Source organism: Brienomyrus brachyistius, unplaced genomic scaffold, assembly GCF_023856365.1.
Source record: "Brienomyrus brachyistius isolate T26 unplaced genomic scaffold, BBRACH_0.4 scaffold42, whole genome shotgun sequence".
NCBI lineage: Eukaryota > Metazoa > Chordata > Actinopteri > Osteoglossiformes > Mormyridae > Brienomyrus > Brienomyrus brachyistius.
In genome coordinates, this window is record NW_026042317.1 from 2,699,912 (window position 1) to 2,717,937 (window position 18,026).

The 18,026-nt window shown below is 46.1% G+C and overlaps 1 protein-coding gene and 1 long non-coding RNA gene across 5 annotated transcripts in view; both read left to right on the plus strand.

Annotated features, from left to right (window-relative positions):
* The window catches only part of LOC125722757 (NACHT, LRR and PYD domains-containing protein 12-like), a 32,343-nt gene extending 16,219 nt beyond the window's left edge, over positions 1-16,124 (plus strand). Inside the window, exons 7-12 of one of the 3 annotated variants that reach the window (XM_048998949.1) lie at positions 1,349-1,522; positions 1,912-2,085; positions 2,533-2,706; positions 12,753-12,926; positions 13,041-13,087; positions 14,716-16,124. In XM_048998949.1, the coding sequence (XP_048854906.1) occupies positions 1,349-1,522; positions 1,912-2,085; positions 2,533-2,706; positions 12,753-12,926; positions 13,041-13,087; positions 14,716-15,230 (1,258 nt within the window). In that variant the 3' untranslated portion in view covers positions 15,231-16,124. The remainder of the gene's footprint in view (positions 1-1,348; positions 1,523-1,911; positions 2,086-2,532; positions 2,707-12,752; positions 12,927-13,040; positions 13,088-14,715) is intronic. The other 2 variants (XM_048998951.1, XM_048998950.1) reach the window with 2 other exon arrangements.
* Positions 2,724-11,799, plus strand: LOC125722793 (uncharacterized). 2 transcript variants are annotated; one of them, XR_007386592.1, is made up of 3 exons: positions 2,724-9,863; positions 9,988-11,528; positions 11,736-11,799. It is a non-coding gene; the product is annotated as an uncharacterized LOC125722793 (long non-coding RNA). The 2 variants fall into 2 exon arrangements; XR_007386593.1 differs by having other exon boundaries at positions 9,988-10,111; positions 10,174-11,796.
* Positions 16,125-18,026: the final 1,902 nt, after the last annotated feature.

Consider the following 18,026-nt stretch of genomic DNA (forward strand, 5'->3'; position numbering starts at 1 on the left):
GGAGCGGAGTCACTCACCGCGCTGCCACCAGCAGGCCCTGCTGCGTCCGGGCCGGGCTCCTCTGCCAGACCGCTGTCTCAGCGGGAGCGGAGTCACTCACCGCGCTGCTGCCAGCAGGCCCTGCTGTGTCCGGACCGGGCTCCTCTGTCAGCCCGCCATCCCGGCGTGGCTCGGGAGCGGGGGTGGGGGCAGTGACTACGGGCAGGGGGGGCTCGTCCTCCCGGTCCCCACGGTTTGAGTCCAAGTCCGTTACTACAGTATCGGCGCCCCCGCAGTGCTCGGTGTCCCGCACCAGCGCCGGGGCCTCGCGCCCCTCCTCGCGCTCCCCCGGGGGGAGCTCTCCTCGTGGGCAGGCCTGCTACACATGCCCAAAACCACCGGCCGCGAGCAGACAGTCCTCCACCGAGACGGCGGGTCAGGGACACACTTAAAGCCGTGCCTAAGACTCAGACACGAAAAACTGAGTCGGGAAGCTCAAAATTCCCACCAGAAAGCTGCACTTGAATGACTGACATTCTGGCTGCTGACTCAGAGATAGAAGTTGCTGATGTGACAATACTGAACTTACAAGAATGGCGAACGCATGGTTACTGCAAGGGACAATGCTTGTGAAATTCTGTGCAATGTTTCTTTTTAACTGCTTCAGAATCTTTGGCTAGAAAGCTGAACTGAAAGCAAATCATGGATCCTTCTGTTATCTTGCTTTGTATGTAGCCTAAGCGCGTTTCCTCAGCAAAGACGATAATTGCCGGTTAGTCACTGTCAGATATCGACACCGGAATACTTGTCTGATTACACTCATTACCGATAATATCGTCATATCACCCAGACGTGATTGGTGATTTGACATGTTCTCAGGTATAACAATACAGGGAGAAAAAGGATTTTACTCATGGGATCAGGAATCCAAGTGCCAGTTGCTGCTGCATTAGCTGCTGGGAATGTTCACATCTCCTCCTTTCAGTGATACGTGTCGAGTGTAGGGACACCTGGCAGAAAGATGGCTAAGGACTGCACTGGAAGCACTGGTCTGACTGTTATGGGAGGTTCACATCCATCTTGCTGTTGTGTTCCTATATATTCCTGTATATTCTGTGATTTTTGGCTGTAGCTTCTACTTAATGTTTTTACCTCTAGTTTTGAGCAAAGATGCACTGACTCACAATTAGTGATCATATAACTGCAGCAGATTGTCAGACGCACAGAACATTCTGCAGACTATAATTCATTTTGAGGTGTAAGCTATGCTGCTAATTATACTGAAAACAAATGCTTATTGTAATGCTTTGTATTTTACTAATGTGTAGGATGTGTGTATGTCTGTGTCTTAAAGTGTTTTCTGTTTCAGGCTGAACAGCTGCGATCTCATAGATAAACACTTTGAAGTGCTGTCTTCAGCTCTAAGATCAAACTCTTCCCCCCTGAGAGAGCTGGACCTGAGTGACAATAACCTGAAGGATTCAGGAGTGAAGCTGCTCTCTGCTGCACTGGGGGATTTACACTGTAAACTGAAGATATTGAGGTCAGTATTACTGGGTATTCCACACTGTAAACTGGGGATACTGAGGCCAGTATTACTGGGTATTCCACACTGTAAACTGGGGGTACTGAGGCCAGCATTACTGGGTAATTCACACTGTAAACTGGAGATACTGAGGCCAGTATTACTGGGTATTCCACACTGTAAACTGCAGGTACTGAGGTCAGTATTACTGAGTAATTCACACTGTAAACTGGGGGTACTGAGGTCAGTATTACTGGGTATTTCACACTGCAAATTGGGGATACTGAGGTCGGTATTACTCAGTATTTCACACATTACGCAGGAGATACTGAGGGCTGTATTTATTTAATAATTATAATGGTGAGGTGATATTATTTATTGGGGAGTTTCTGTCTCTCTCTCTGCAGGTTGTCAGGCTGTAGAGTCACAGAAGAAGGCTGTTCTTCCCTGGCTTCAGCTCTGAAGTTAAACCCCTCACACCTGAGAGAACTGGATCTGAGCTACAATCACCCAGGACACTCAGGAGTGAAGCTGCTCTCTGCTGTACTGGAGGATCTCAGCTGTAAACTGGAGAAGCTGCAGTGAGTACAGAATATGCATTTTACACAAACGTAACTGGACAGTAAGAAAACCCACAATGCCTTTCAGCAGTTACATAATAAACAAACACAAACAGCTTCTGTTTTCTTATCCTACTTCCTTATATCCCACAATCTTATCAGCCCTCGATCCATGCTAGAAATAATTAAGCAGTGAAGCAGGAAATATCCATTCAACCATATAATCCATGCAAAACATTTGTGTTGGTTAGCAAAGTTAACGGCACTGTTACAGATAAACATGTTGACTTTAACGTGTTATGGAGAAAAAAATAATGGACACCAAACAGAATCGGAATGATTGTTAAAATTATTTTTAATAATTTAATTGTTTTCTGAAAATCCATTATGTCATGGTCCCTATTCTCCTCATTTGAATACAGTGCTGCAGTGTAAAAAGTGGATTTAAAAGTGTTTCATTTTTTTAAGGGTGGGCTTGTGTGAACTCACAGAGAAATGCTGTGAGGCACTGGCTTCAGCTCTCAGATCAAACTCCTCACCCCTGAGAGAGCTGGACCTGAGTGACAATGACCTGCAGGACTCAGGAGTGAAGCTGCTTTCTGCTGGACTGGGGGACTTACACTGTAAACTGGAGATACTGAGGTCAGTCTGACTGGGTATTCCACACTGTAAACTAGAGTTACTGAGGTCAGTCTTACTGGGTATTCCATACTGTAAATTGTGGGTAGTGAGGTGAGTATTACTGGGTATTTCACACTGTACGCTGGAGATAATAAGGTGGAACATAGCTAGTGATTTCAAAATAAAGCAGGAGTATCAAAGTCTATAGGTTGACTTAAAAAATAACATTAGACTCACTACAGTAAGTGGAATGTCGAAAGGAAGATTGCATTGGAGGTTAAGGATGACATTAAAAGTTTCTTCCAATATTTTAACTCCAAAAGAACTCTAAAAGCTGAAATCACTCATCTGCAGGATAGTAAGAGCCTTATAATTGAAAATTAAAATTTATATAGTAAATGAGTTTAATGATTATTTTACACGGGTGTTGACAGTAGAGGACATGCTTAACTTACCACCATTTAGTACAAATACAGTGTCGTATATAAACAATATACAGTCCCTCCACAATTATTGGCCCCTTGTAAAGATTTGTAAAAAGGGTTAGAAAAAAATCCACCTTTTGGCGAAGCAGCTTCATCTCACACTGAAAAAATGAGAAAAATTCAACCTTTCATTGAAATAAATTTATTCAAAGAAAAACAAATCCTTCATCAAGAAATAATAATTTTCAAGAAAAACACATGTGCCACGATTATTGGCAGCCCTGCTTTTAATACTCTGTACAGCCTCCCTTTGCCAGTATAACAGCACTGAGTCTCCTATGACATTTTATAAGGTTGGAGAATACAGAGCAGGGCATCTGAGACCATTCCTCTTTACAGAATCTCTCCAGATCACCCAGGGTCCTCGGCCCTCTCTTGTGCATCTCCTCTTCAGCTCAGCCCACAGGTTTTCAGTGGGGTTCAGGTCAGGGGACTGAGATGGCCATGGCAGAAGCTTGATTCTGCGGTCAGCTGACCATTTTATTGTTTATTTGGACATGTGCTTAGGATCACCGTCCTGCTGGAAGATCCAATGAAGGCCCAGTTTTTGTTTCCTGGCAGCAGCAGCCAAATTTTGATATAAAATGTCCTGGTATCTCATGGACCCCATAGTGCCATGTACCCTAACAAGGTTTCCAGGGTTTTTGGAGGAAAATCAGGAACCTCCACCATATCTTACAGTTGGGATAAGGTTCATTTCATTATAACCATCCTTCTTTTTACGCTAAATCCACCTTTAATGTTTATTGCCACAAAAGCATTTTTGTTTAATCAGGTAGTTGAATTTGATTCCAGTCAATGTTGTATAATGTTTTGAAAACTCCTGGCACTAACATTTTAAGTAACTGACAGAAAAAGCTTCTTTCTGTCATACCTTTCAAAACGTCCATACCTCAATCCCCTCATAAGTATGTCTGCTAGGTGGAGTCGAAGGTGCAGTATAATCCTGTTATAATGGACTCGCTTGTAACGGAATATCGTCTATAACAGACCAGGACTGCCGGTTGTGCACCTTTAATTACATGCAGAAAAAGCATCGGATATAGCGGACTCGCATATAATGCAGTGTGTGTGAGAGTGTCTGTGGCAGGGTACGCGTGTGTGAGAGTGTCTGTGGCAGGGTACATGTGTGTGAGAGTGTCTGTGACAGGGTACGTATGTGTGAGAGTGTCTGTGACAGGGTACGTGTGTGTGAGAGTGTCTGTGACAGGGTATGTGTGTGTTAGAGTGTCTGTGACAGGGTACGCGTGTGTGAGAGTGTCTGTGGCAGGGTACGTGTGTGTGAGCGTGTCTGTGACAGTGTACGCGTGTGTGAGAGTGTCTGCGGCAGGATATGTGTGTGAGTGTCTGTGACGGTAAGTGTGTGTGAGAGTGTCTGTGACAGTGTACGCGTGTGTGAGAGTGTCTGCGGCAGGATACGTGTGTGTGAGAGTGTCTGTGGCAGGGTACACGTGTATGAGAGTGTCTGCGGCAGGATACGCGTCTATGAGAGTGTCTGCGGCAGGATATGTGTGTGAGTGTCTGTGACAGTGTACGTGTGTGCGAGAGTGTCTTTGACAGGATACGTGTGTGTGAGAGTGTCTGTGGCAGGATACGCGTCTATGAGAGTGTATGCGGCAGGATATGTGTGTGAGTGTCTGTGACAGTGTACGTGTGTGCGAGAGTGTCTGCGGCAGGATACGTGTGTGTGAGAGTGTCTGCGGCAGGATACGCGTCTATGCGAGTGTCTGCGGCAGGATATGTGTGTGAGTGTCTGTGACAGTGTACGTGTGTGCGAGAGTGTCTGCGGCAGGATACGTGTGTGCGAGAGTGTCTGTGGCAGGGTACGTGTGTATGAGAGTGTCTGTGACAGGGTACGTGTGTATGAGAGTGTCTGTGGCAGGGTACATGTGTGTGAGAGTGTCTGTGACAGGGTATGTGTGTGTTAGAGTGTCTGTGACAGGGTACGCGTGTGTGAGAGTGTCTGTGGCAGGGTACGTGTGTGTGAGCGTGTCTGTGACAGTGTACGCGTGTGTGAGAGTGTCTGCGGCAGGATATGTGTGTGAGTGTCTGTGACGGTAAGTGTGTGTGAGAGTGTCTGTGACAGTGTACGCGTGTGTGAGAGTGTCTGTGACAGTGTACGCGTGTGTGAGAGTGTCTGTGACAGTGTACGTGTGTGCGAGAGTGTCTGCGGCAGGATACGTGTGTGTGAGAGTGTCTGCGGCAGGATACGCGTCTATGAGAGTGTCTGCGGCAGGATATGTGTGTGAGTGTCTGTGACAGTGTACGTGTGTGCGAGAGTGTCTGCGGCAGGATACGTGTGTGCGAGAGTGTCTGTGGCAGGGTACGTGTGTGTGAGAGTGTCTGCGGCAGGATACGTGTGTGTGAGAGTGTCTGTGGCAGGGTACATGTGTGTGAGAGTGTCTGTGGCAGGGTACGCGTGTGTGAGTGTCTGCGATAGGATACGTGTGTGTGAGAGTGTCTGCGGCAGGATATGTGTGTGAGTGTCTGTGACGGTAAGTGTGTGTGAGAGTGTCTGTGACAGTGTACGCGTGTGTGAGAGTGTCTGTGACAGTGTACGCGTGTGTGAGAGTGTCTGTGACAGTGTACGTGTGTGCGAGAGTGTCTGCGGCAGGATACGTGTGTGTGAGAGTGTCTGCGGCAGGATACGCGTCTATGAGAGTGTCTGCGGCAGGATATGTGTGTGCGAGAGTGTCTGTGGCAGGGTACGTGTGTGTGAGAGTGTCTGCGGCAGGATACGTGTGTGTGAGAGTGTCTGTGGCAGGGTACGTGTGTGTGAGAGTGTCTGCGGCAGGATACGTGTGTGTGAGAGTGTCTGTGGCAGGGTACGTGTGTGTGAGAGTGTCTGTGGCAGGGTACGTGTGTGTGAGAGTGTCTGAGGCAGGGTACGCGTGTGTGAGTGTCTGCGATAGGATACGTGTGTGTGAGAGTGTCTGTGACAGGGTACATGTGTGTGAGAGTGTCTGTGGCAGGGTACGTGTGTGTGACAGTGTCTGTGACAGTGTATGTGTCTGTGAGAGTGTCTGCGGCAGGGTACGTGTGTGTGAGAGTGTCTGCGGCAGGGTACGTGTCTGTGAGAGTGTCTGTGACTGGGTATCTGTCTGTGAGAGTGTCTGCGTCACCCCACCCCCAGTGCACTAGGTGACCTGCCCCACCCAGAGGCACAGGAGAAAAGAACCACTAGCCCAAAGTAGAGGCTAGTTGAAGTGGCAGGAATGGGGGGGCGAATGAAGTCAGTATTTAATGTGAGGAGTCGTAGAGGGGAGAGGAAAAGAAAAGGAGATAAATGCAAAAAAGTAAAAAACTAAGGATTCTATTTATATATGATGATTGTGGATGATTGGAGCCGTAATTGTCAAAAAGAAATTAGTAAATAAAAAATTATCACACATATACACTCCTCAAAAAAATTAAAGGAACACTTTGAAAACACATCAGATATCAATGGGGGAAAAAATCATGCTGGATATCTATACTGATGTAGACTGGGTAATGTGTTAGGAACGAAAGGATGCCGCATCGTTTGATGTAAATGAAATTATCAACCTACAGAGGGCTGAATTCAAAGACACCCCGAAAATCAAAGTGAAAAATGATGCGGCAGGCTAGTCCATTTTGTTGAAATTTCATTACAGTAACTCAGAATCATACTCAGTAGTTTGTATGGTCCCCACGTGGTTGTATGCATGCCTGACAATGTCGGGGCATGGTCCTAATGAGACCATGGATGATGTCCTGGGGGATCTCCTCTCAGATCTGGACCAGGGTATCACTGAGCTTCTGGACAGTCTGAGGTGCAACCTGGTGGCATCGAATGGACGAAACATAATGTCCGTGGGGGGCAGTCAATGGTATCAATTCCTTCATCCTCCAGGAACTGCCTATATGCTCTTGCCACATTGTCGTGCACCAGGAGGAACCCAGGACCCACTGCACCAGCATAGGGTCTGACAATGGGTTTAAGGATTTTATCCTGATACCTAATGGCAGTCAAGGTGCCGTTGTCTAGCCTGTAGAGGACTGTGCGTCCCTCCATGGATATGCCTCCCCAGACCATCACTGACCCACCACCAAACCGGTCATGCTGAACAATGCTGCAGGCAGCATAACGTTCTCCATGGCTTCTCCAGACCCTTTCACGTCTGTCACATGTGCTGAGGGTGAACCTGCTCTCATCTGTGAAAAGCACAGGGCACCAGTAGCAGACCTGCAAATTCTGGTAATCTATGGCAAATGCCAATCGAGCTCCATGGTGCTGGGCAGTGAGCACAGGGCCCACTAGAGGACGTTGGGCCCTCAAGCCACCCTCATGAAGTCTGTCTCTGACCAAACAATCAGAAACATTCACACCAGTGGCCTGATGGAGGTCATTTTGTAGGGCTCCAGCAGTGTTCATCCTGTTCCTCCTTGCACAAAGGAGCAGATACCGGTCCTGCTGATGGGTTAAGGACCTTCTATGGCCCTGTTCAGCTCTCCTTGAATAGCTGCCTGTCTCCTGGAATCTCCTCCATGCCCTTGAGATTGTGCTGGGAGACACAGCAAACCTTCTGGCAATGGCACGTATTGATGCGCCATCCTGGAGGAGTTGGACTACCTGTGCAACCTCTGTAGGGTCCAGGTATCGCCTCATGCTACCAGTAGTGACACTGACCGTCGCTAAATGCAAAACTAGTGAAAAAACGGTCAGAAAAGATGAGGAGGGAAAAATGCCAGTGGCCCCCACCTGTTAAACCATTCCTGGTTTGGGGGTCGTCTCATTGTTGCCCCTCTAGTTCACCTGTTGATAATTTCATTAACACTAAAGCGGCTGAAACTGATTAACAACCCCCTCCGCTACTTAACTGACCTGATCAATATCCCAGAAGTTTAAAAAGTGTTCCTTCAATTTTTTTGAGCAGTGTATATTAATACATAGATATGAATGTCCATACATACACAGACACACTTTCATACATATCTGTAATGATTGAAACATACAATACATGAATTAAACAGTAATAATAATAATTAATAAAAATAACTGCAAAAAAGTAAGGGGGCGGTGGGCGTTGAGGTAGCTTTTATTCACAAAATAGTTTGCTGCAAACATACATCCATCCATCCATTTTCCAAACCGCTTATCCTACTGGGTCGCAGGGGGTCCTATCCCGGAAGCAATAGGCAAAAGGTAGGGAACAACCCAGGAGGGGGGCCAGCCCATCGCAGGGCACATTCATATACCAGTTGGGCAATTTAGCAACTCCAATTAGCCTCAGCATGTTTTTGGACTGTGGGGGAAACCGGAGTACCCGGAGGAAACCCCACGACGACATGGGGAGAACATGCAAACTCCACACACATGTGACCCAGGTGGAGACTTGAACCCGGGTCCCAGAGGTGTTAGGCAATAGTCCTAACCACTGCACCACCATGCCGCCCCCAGCAAACATACATCCATCCATCCATTTTCCAAACCGCTTATCCTACTGGGTCGCGGGGGGTCCGGAGCCTATCCCAGAAGCAATGGGCACGAGGCAGGGAACAACCCAGGATGGGGGGCCAGCCCATCGCAGGGCACACTCACACACCAGTCACTCACACATGCACGCTTACGGGCAATTTAGTAACTCCAATTAGCCTCAGCATGTTTTTGGACTGTGGGGGGAAACCGGAGTACCCGGAGGAAACCCCACGACGACATGGAGAGAACATGCAAACTCCACACACTTGTGACCCAGGTGGAGATTTGAACCCGGGTCCCAGAGGTGTGAGGCAACAGTGCTAACCACTGCACCACCATGCCGCCCCCCAGCAAACATACAAACAACCAGAATTCTAGAAAAGTACTTTATATTTGAATGAAATAACAAATAAAACACTTTCAAGTCACATGAGCCTATATTTTATTCACAACAGAACATAGATAATATTACAAATGTCCAAAGGCCGAAGACCTGTATTGGATGCCCGTGGTCTTCGGGCCCTCAGACGACTCTGCATCACTCATCGGCATGATTGTGTCAGTGACATTACTAAATGGGCCCAGGAATACTTCCAGAAAGCACAGTCGGTAAACACAATCCGCCGTGCCATCTGCAGATGCCAGCTAAAGCTCTATCATGCAAAAAGGAAGCCATAACTGAACCTGGTCCAGAAGCGCCGTCGTGTCCTGTGGGCCAAGACTCATGTGAAATGGACTGTTTCAGAGTGGGAAAGTGTTCTATGGTCAGACGAGTCCAAATGTGACATTCTTGTTGATAATGAAGGGCGCCGTGTCCTCTGGGCTAAAGAGGAGGGAGACCTTCCAGCGTGTTATCAGCGTTCAGTTCAAAAGCCAGCATCTCTGATGGTATGAGGGTGCATGAGTGCATACGGTATGGGCAGCTTGCATGTTTTGGAAGGAACTATGAATGCTGAAAGGTATATAAAGGTTTTAGAGCAACACATGCTCCCCTCCAGAGGACGTCTGTTTCAGGGAAGGCCTTGTGTATTTCAGCAGGACAATGCAAAACCACATACTGCAGCTATTACAAGCACATGGCTTCGTCGGAGAAGAGTCCGGGTGCTGAATTGGCCTGTCTGCAGTCCAGATCTTTCACCTATAGAGAACATACAGTAATTACCTGTGACACCCATGGTGCACTGTGAGCAGGTATACAGGCCAACAGAGCCTGCAGATAATTATCTGTGACACCCATTGTACACTGTGAGCAGGTATACAGGCCCACAGAGCATGCAGATAATTATCTGTGACACCCATGGTGCACTGTGAGCAGGTATACAGGCCAACAGAGCATGCAGATAATTATCTGTGACACCCAAGGTGCACTGTGAGCAGGTATACAGGCCAACAGAGCATGCAGATAATTATCTGTGACACCCATGGTGCACTGTGAGCAGGTATACAGGCCAACAGAGCATGCAGATAATTACCTGTGACACCCATTGTACACTGTGAGCAGGTATACAGGCCAACAGAGCATGCAGATAATTATCTGTGACACCCAAGGTGCACTGTGAGCAGGTATACAGGCCCACAGAGCATGCAGATAATTATCTGTGACACCCAAGGTGCACTGTGAGCAGGTATACAGGCCCACAGAGCATGCAGATAATTATCTGTGACACCCAAGGTGCACTGTGAGCAGGTATACAGGCCCACAGAGCATGCAGATAATTATCTGTGACACCCATGGTGCACTGTGAGCAGGTATACAGGCCAACAGAGCATGCAGATAATTACCTGTGACACCCATTGTACACTGTGAGCAGGTATACAGGCCCACAGAGTATGCAGATAATTATCTGTGACACCCCTTGTACACTGTGAGCAGGTATCAGTACTGACTACTTTTGATATTGAGTCACATGTTTTATGTGAATTACTTTGTACTGAACTGAAGGCCAGTATTTGTCACTGTGAATATGTTGTTGCAGACGTCCATCCAGAAATCAGAGCTGGGGGAAAAGATAAGGTCCTTATTCCAATTAATTTTTGGTACAAATATCAATGTGTCTGTCGCAGATGGAGGATTATATATTCTAGAGGTTTCTTTTTATTTTTAAGTTGCAGAATGTTGTCTCATCTGAGGAGGATTCAGTGTATTATGTCTGTGGTTCATTTTGGTTTTGATGCTGGATTCAGTTAGTAAATATTAGAAAAATTGCTTATTCTCAACTCGTATTTATGGATTAAGTCTTCGAATGTCATGAAATGACTGTTACTGAAAAGGAGGTGGAGATGTGTAATCCCTTTCTGTCCCCGTGAGTGATAGTGAATAGTGATATTGTGAAGTAGGAAGTCCAGATCATTCCAGATTGGCGTGTATTTACAGGGTCTGAGAGTACAGTTAGTGATTTTAATGGCTTTCCTCTGTGCTGTCAGTGCTGTGGAAATGGCAGCACTGTGTTGTTAAAGCAGTTTTGTTTCTTTAATGAAATTTTGAGTAAGTCTGCATGTCTGAGATTTTTACAGTACAGCTGCTCCTGCTGTAACCATGAGCTGCTGTTACTGCTGTAGTGTGACCATTTAGTTAAGTCTTGCAGTTGATTTGCTAAGTAATAATTAAGAAAAATGAGCTTGTAATCCAACTTGAGATTTACTTTTCTGTAATGTGGAATGTTTGATTTTGAGTTTTTGTTTTTCCAGCAAAAATGTGACATTAATGAGTTTGAAAGAATTTTTCTGAATTTATTCTGGATGAGTAATTTTATTTTTATTGATTGAAGTGGGAGACTCATCTATTGTTTTGAATAAGGGGGTGTAGTTGAGAGTAACCAAGTCAGACAGCCTGTGGGAGATGTAGATACCCAAGTACCGGATATTTCCAGTGTGAAATGGACCATCCTGATCGGCTGAATCCCAGGCATCTTCAGACAGTGAGAATATTATGGGTTTTTTTCCAGTTTATTGTGTAGTTTGATAGATTTGAAAAGGTATTAATAAAATTAAAATTTCATATTTTGAGGGTTTCATAAAAACAGCAAGATATCATCTGCATAGAGATTAATTTTGTGTTGTTATTAGTATGAATTCCATTTATTTCACTGTTCTGTCATATTGCTGCCACAATTGTTTCTATGAAGATGGCAAACAGTGAAGGAGAGAGTGGGCATGCAGGCCGTCTTCCCCGTCGGAGTGTGAATGCAGGTGATGTCATCCCATCTGTGACACTGTAGCTTTGGGTGAGGTGTACAGTATTTTAAGCCAGTGGGTGAACGATTCTCCGAAGCCAAATCTATGCAATGTATTAAAGAGGAATGTCCACCTGACTGTCAGATGCCGTTTCTGCATCTAATGATGTAATCATGGTTTTAGTATGGGTATGCTGAGCAGTCTAGACTAAATTAAATAATCTATGGATGTTGTCCGAGGCATGTCTGGTCTTGATGAAATCTGTCTGATCAGGATGGATTATAGTAGGAATGACTGTCTGTAACTGAGTGGCGAGAGCTTTTGTAATGATTTTCAAGTTATTCATTAATGAGAGTGGCGGGTAACAGGAGGGTTGTGTTGGGTCTTTATCAGGTCTCAATAACACTGTAATGGCCGGTAACTGGAGGGCTGTGTTTGGTCTTTATCAGGTTTCAATAACACTGTAATGGCCTATAGATTTCTGCAGGGTAACCATCCGGTCTGGCGATTGGTTGTTAGGCATTTGGTTGAGGACCTTATGGAGTTCTTCTGATGGTGCATCAAGCAGAGGTGGAGATTTCAGGTCCAGGGAGTACAAATCCAGACCAAGATTTTGTTTCAACAAACCAGTTGAGTCTCTGTGATTGTGACTCTTTATATTCATCTGGTTGGTTGAAACAAAATCTTGGTCTGGATTTGTACTCTCTGGACCTGAAATCTCCACCTCTGGCATCAAGGGCATCTGCTGTTTCATTGGTTAATATGGGTAAGTCTAGATTATTTTTAAATGATTCTATATCAACTGGATCTGGTTCTGAGAAGTATAGGTTCTTATAAAATGTTCAAAAGATGTTAATTTTGTGTGATTATTGAAATATTTATTAGAGGAATCACTTTTGCTTAAAAGTAATGCTTGTAATGGTCAGGTGATCTTATTTATTGTGGATTTTTTTTCCATGTTTCTGCAGACTGTCAGGCTGTAGAGTCACAGAAGAAGGCTGTTCTTCCCTGGCTTCAGCTCTGAGATCAAACCCCTCACACCTGAGAGAGCTGGACCTGAGCTACAATCACCCAGGAGACTCAGGAGTGAAGCTGCTCTCTGCTGTACTGGAGGATCCCAGCTGTAAACTGGAGAAGCTGCAGTGAGTACAGAGTGTTTGTCTGACACGCTACAGATACTTATGCATGTATGTGAAGAAGAGGCACCAATAAATAAATGGATACAGCAGTACTATATCATTCTGCTTCTCCTGTAGTGTGGAATACGGTGGAGAGTGCAGGACCAGACCAGGCTTACAGAAATGTAAGTGTCTTTGCATGTTTTTATTAATAATACCATGAATACTACTGTATGTTATGGTTGTATTCACACAGTTGTTGTGATGAGTGTGGCTTTTTGCACTGTGTGTAGATGGATTTCCATGTTTGTGTTTAGGTGAGTTTCATGTCATTTTAGACAACATCCAAACGAGAAACAAAATATCAAAATCATCACCAAAGACACTATCAATTCATTTAATTGTTTTTAAAAATATTTTTTACAAATGCTTTATAGCTGCTTGTATTATCTTTGTGTTTGTGTGGGAGTGTAGGATGGTTAAATATATTATGAATTAGTTATACATCTTTAATTTCACAAAAAAAGAATCCTTTGCATTTGTTCTTTTTGCGGATGCCGTGAGTGTATGTGTTTTCTGTGTGAGATTCGTTAGTATTGTCCTAAGGAGGCACCTGTAGGCAGTGAGACCGGACTCTCTCCTCAAGTGCAAAATGTGAATTTGCATTTTTACAGGGTGGTTCTGGAACATCCTTAATATTCATGAGAGAATATTACTGATTGGTCACTGAATCCCTTAAACCAGGGGAGCCCAAATCCAGTCCTGGAGGGCCAGAGTCCTGCACATTTTTGGGTTTCCCCTCATTTAACACACCTGATTCATCTCCTTGTGCTAATAACCACACAGCTCTTGAGCTGAATTATTTATGGTGGAACAGGGAAAGCACTTTGCTACACAGGGCACCGGCCCCCCAGGACTGGATTTGGACACCCCTGCTTTAGGTAGAAGAAACAGGCAGCACAAGTCGATGTTAACTGGCCAATGAGGTAGTGCCCCTCTCATAAATATTAATCAGCTAGCCAATCGTGTAGGGCTTCACTCATGGATATTAAAAAGTTCTGCTGATCCACGGTGCTAAAAGAAATTAGCGCCCGGGACACACTGGATGTGCGGCGGAAAATATCAAATTTCATTTCGGCGCCCATGTTAACAGATTAGAGCGGCCGCGTGCGTGCGCGAGATGCGGGGCTCACGCCGCGCGGTTACGGCGCAGCATCTACAGTCACGCGCGCGGTAAGCGGTTCTCTATGGAAGCGTATTGCATTCATCTGGGGGAAATTAATTCTGTTTTTCCGAATTAATGAGATAATAATCCCGTTTTTCAGAGCAATATTTTTCTGAATTAATGAAAACCTTCCTGTTTCTTATGATGCACGATCTGTGCCGGAATAATCGTTTATATCAGAATCCAGGTCCAAATGTTTATTAAATATCACTTTAAACGTATAATAATATTACTTAAATATTCTGTTATTGATGGCCATTTTCGAGCCGCATGCGCCAGAATTAGCGGTTTGAAGGAGAGACACTGACTTTAGTATTGATCTCTGGTGCCGTTTTGTGGTAAATATGCTTGTGATGAATATGTCTGATGAATGTCGCTGCTTTGTCATTTTTTAATTAAATTAATTAAGCTGTTAGTTTAGCTCGTGCCCATTTTGGCGGCTCTTCCCGCCGCCGTCGCGCGCCCACTTTATGTTTCATAAACTTCAGTTCCCGCTTCGTTAGGGGAAGCTGTGCTGTTTTTATATCGTACAGAAACATAAAGTACAGGCGGCCTGATGGGATTAATAATTCTTCCTCCTGCCTACAGACTCCTGCCAGCTGACGCTGGACCCCAACACAGCAAACAGACGCCTGTCTCTGTCAGGGGGGAACAGGAAGGTGACACGGGGGGCAAAGCAGCCATATCCTGATCGTCCAGAGAGATTTGACAGCTGCCTCCAAGTTCTGTGCAGAGAGAGTCTGACTGGCCGCTGTTACTGGGAGGCTGAGTGGGATGGAGATTTAGGCCTGATAGGAGTGACTTATAAAGGGATCAGGAGGAAAGGAGGGAGTGACTGTGGGCTTGGATACAATGACAAATCATGGAGTCTGTACTGTAATACTGACAGTTACTCTGTCCGGCACAATAATAAAGAGACTCTCATACCCATACAGCCCTCAGGCTCCCGCAGAGTAGGAGTGTATCTGGACTGGGGGGCTGGTGCTCTGTCCTTCTACAGAGTCTCCTCTGATGGACTGACCCCCCTGCACAGACTCACCTCCTCATTCACTGAGTCCCTCTATCCAGGGTTTGGGGTTTTTAACTCCTCAGTGTCACTGTGACGTGTTGCTGGTTCTCCTGCAAAAAGGTAAAATCTCTGCTTTTTAACCTTTATAATCCTTTTTACTCTGAAATGTACAGAACTGTGCAAAAGTCTGAGGCAGGCAAAGAAAATGATGATTAGATTATCCTCCTGTTGGTGTAAAACTATGATATGATGCCTGTCAAAGTGTGTCAGCTTCGCCATTTCAGAACCTCTGCTAAAATCATCCTAGTATTTGCAGTGACCGTCCAGTGCAGCCATGTATTTTTTGACTTGGCCACTAACACACCTCATACAGCTAGTCAATCTCTCACTAACTTTTTAAACCGATATATTTAATTATTTAATTGAGCTGTTGGTGAAATTTAACAAAATCAGAACGGCTGAGGTGCCCCTGAGGAGAAGATTGGGAACTGAAGCGGTGTTCATCTAGCCATCCAACTAGATATCAGTAACTTTTTAGAAAGCAGAAGAAATTATTACTAGTTTTTATTGTGTTACTTTTAATTTGCAGACGTTCTAATATTAAATTGTGTTTTTTGTTCTAAGCCAAAGTACACTTGCTACCCAGATAAACAGCTGTAAACATTTCTTTGGGCTGACTAAGACTTTTGCACAGTACTGTGTGTTTTACAAAAAATAAATGATTGTGTTCAGTGAGCTGAATAAACATGAAGAATATTGTTTTTTATACGTTTTCTCTCTGACTAAAATGTAATTAAATGTAATCCTGATTGGGGGGGGTATCCCCTTCTCCTGTATATGTACATTTTATATATTTATGTCCATTTACTGTATTCCCTCCCTGTACAGTGACAATAAAGGCTTTCTGTTCTGTCCTATTAATGTCCTGCTTCAGCGTCACCCAAAGTATAACTGAGTAACATAATGAAACCACAGTCTGCTGGATTAAGTTAAATTCACTGTATTACTGCAGCTGAACATAACTGACATAATGACTGTCAATCAGTGTATAAATCATTTAACTAGAGACATAACAGACTGAAAAAAACTGGAAAATATAATTGTCCTGGTTCAGTAGATTAAAGTAAATAAAATTATTATTAATATATTTAAATAAATAAAGAAATTTGATTTGTTAAAAAATTAGCACCCTTGCCACCCCCACCCCCCAGTAATAGGTCTGGTTGCTCCCCCGTTGGACAGAACAGGCGGGTGCCCAGGCAGCCTTGCCACCCCCACCCCACTATAAAAGGTCTGCTTATGCCCCCGTCAGACAGAACGGGCAGGTGCCCAGGCACCCTTACCCCCCCCCCCCCCCCACTGTAAAAGATCTGGCTACTCCCCCGTAGGATAGAAGGGGCAGGTGCCCAGAGACCCTTGCCAGCCCCACCCCACTCTAAAAGGTCTGGTTATGCCCCCCGTCAAACAGAACGGGAAGGTGCCCAGGGTCTCTTACCCACCCCCCCGCCCCTCCCCCCACCACACTGTAAAAGGTCTGGTTACTCCCCCATCGGACAGAAGGGGCAGGTACCCAGAGACCCTTGCCAGCCCCACCACACTGTAAAAGGTCTGGTTGCTCCCCCGTCATACAGAATAGGCAGGTGCCCAGACAACCTTGCCACCCCCCACCCACTGTAAAAGGTCTGGTGATGCCCCCGTCGGACAGAACGGGCAGGTGCCCAGACACCATTGCCACCGCCACCCCACTGTAAAAGCTCTGGTTATGCAACCATCAGACAACGGGCAAGTGCCCAGGCAGCCTTGCCGCCCCCACCCCACTGTAAAAGGTATGGTTATGCCCCCGTCAGACAGAACAGGCAGGTGCCCAGGATATCTTACCACCCCCACCCCACTGTAAAAGTTCTTGTTATGCCCCCGTCGGACAGAACGGACAAGTGCCCAGGCAGCCTTGCCACCCCCACCCCACTGTAAAAGTTCTTGTTATGCCCCAGTCAGACAGGATGGGCAGGTGCCCAATCACCATTGCCACCCCCACCTCACTGTAAAAGATCTGGTTATGCCCCCATCAGACAATGGGCAGGTGCTCAGACACACTAGCCACCCCCATCCCATTTTAAAAGGTCTGGTTATGCACCCGTCAGACAGAACGGGCAGGTGCCCAATCACCATTGCCACCCCCACCTCACTGTAAAAGATCTGGTTATGCCCCCATCAGACAATGGGCAGCAGCCCAGGCACCCTAGCCACCCCGACCCCACTGTAAAAGGTCTGGTTATGCCCACCTCAGACAAAAAAGGCATGTGCCCAGGCTGCCTTACCACCCCCACCCCACTGTAAAAGTTCTTGTTATGCCCCCGTCGGACAGAACGGACAAGTGCCCAGGCAGCCTTGCCACCCCCACCCCACTGTAAAAGGTCTGGTTATGCCCCAGTCAGACAGGACGGGCAGGTGCCCGGGCACCCATACCCCCCCCCCCCAATCCACTCTAAAAGGTCTGGTTATGCCCCCGTCAGAAAAAAGGCATGTGCCAAGGCACCCTTGCAACCCCCACCACACTGTAAAAGTTCTGGGTTCCCCCCCATCGGAAAGAAGGGGCAGGTGCTCAGACACACTAGCCACCCCCATCCCATTGTAAAAGGTCTGGTTATGCACCCGTCAGACAGAACGGGCAGGTGCCCAATCACCATTGCCACCCCCACCTCACTGTAAAAGATCTGGTTATGCCCCCATCAGACAATGGGCAGCAGCCCAGGCAGCCTTGCCACCCCCACCACATTGTAAAAGGACTGGTTGTGCCCCCGTCAGACAGAAGAGGCAGGTGCCCAGGCAGCCTTGCCGCCCCCACCCTACTGTAAAAGATCTGGTTATGCCCCCGTCAGACAGAACGGGC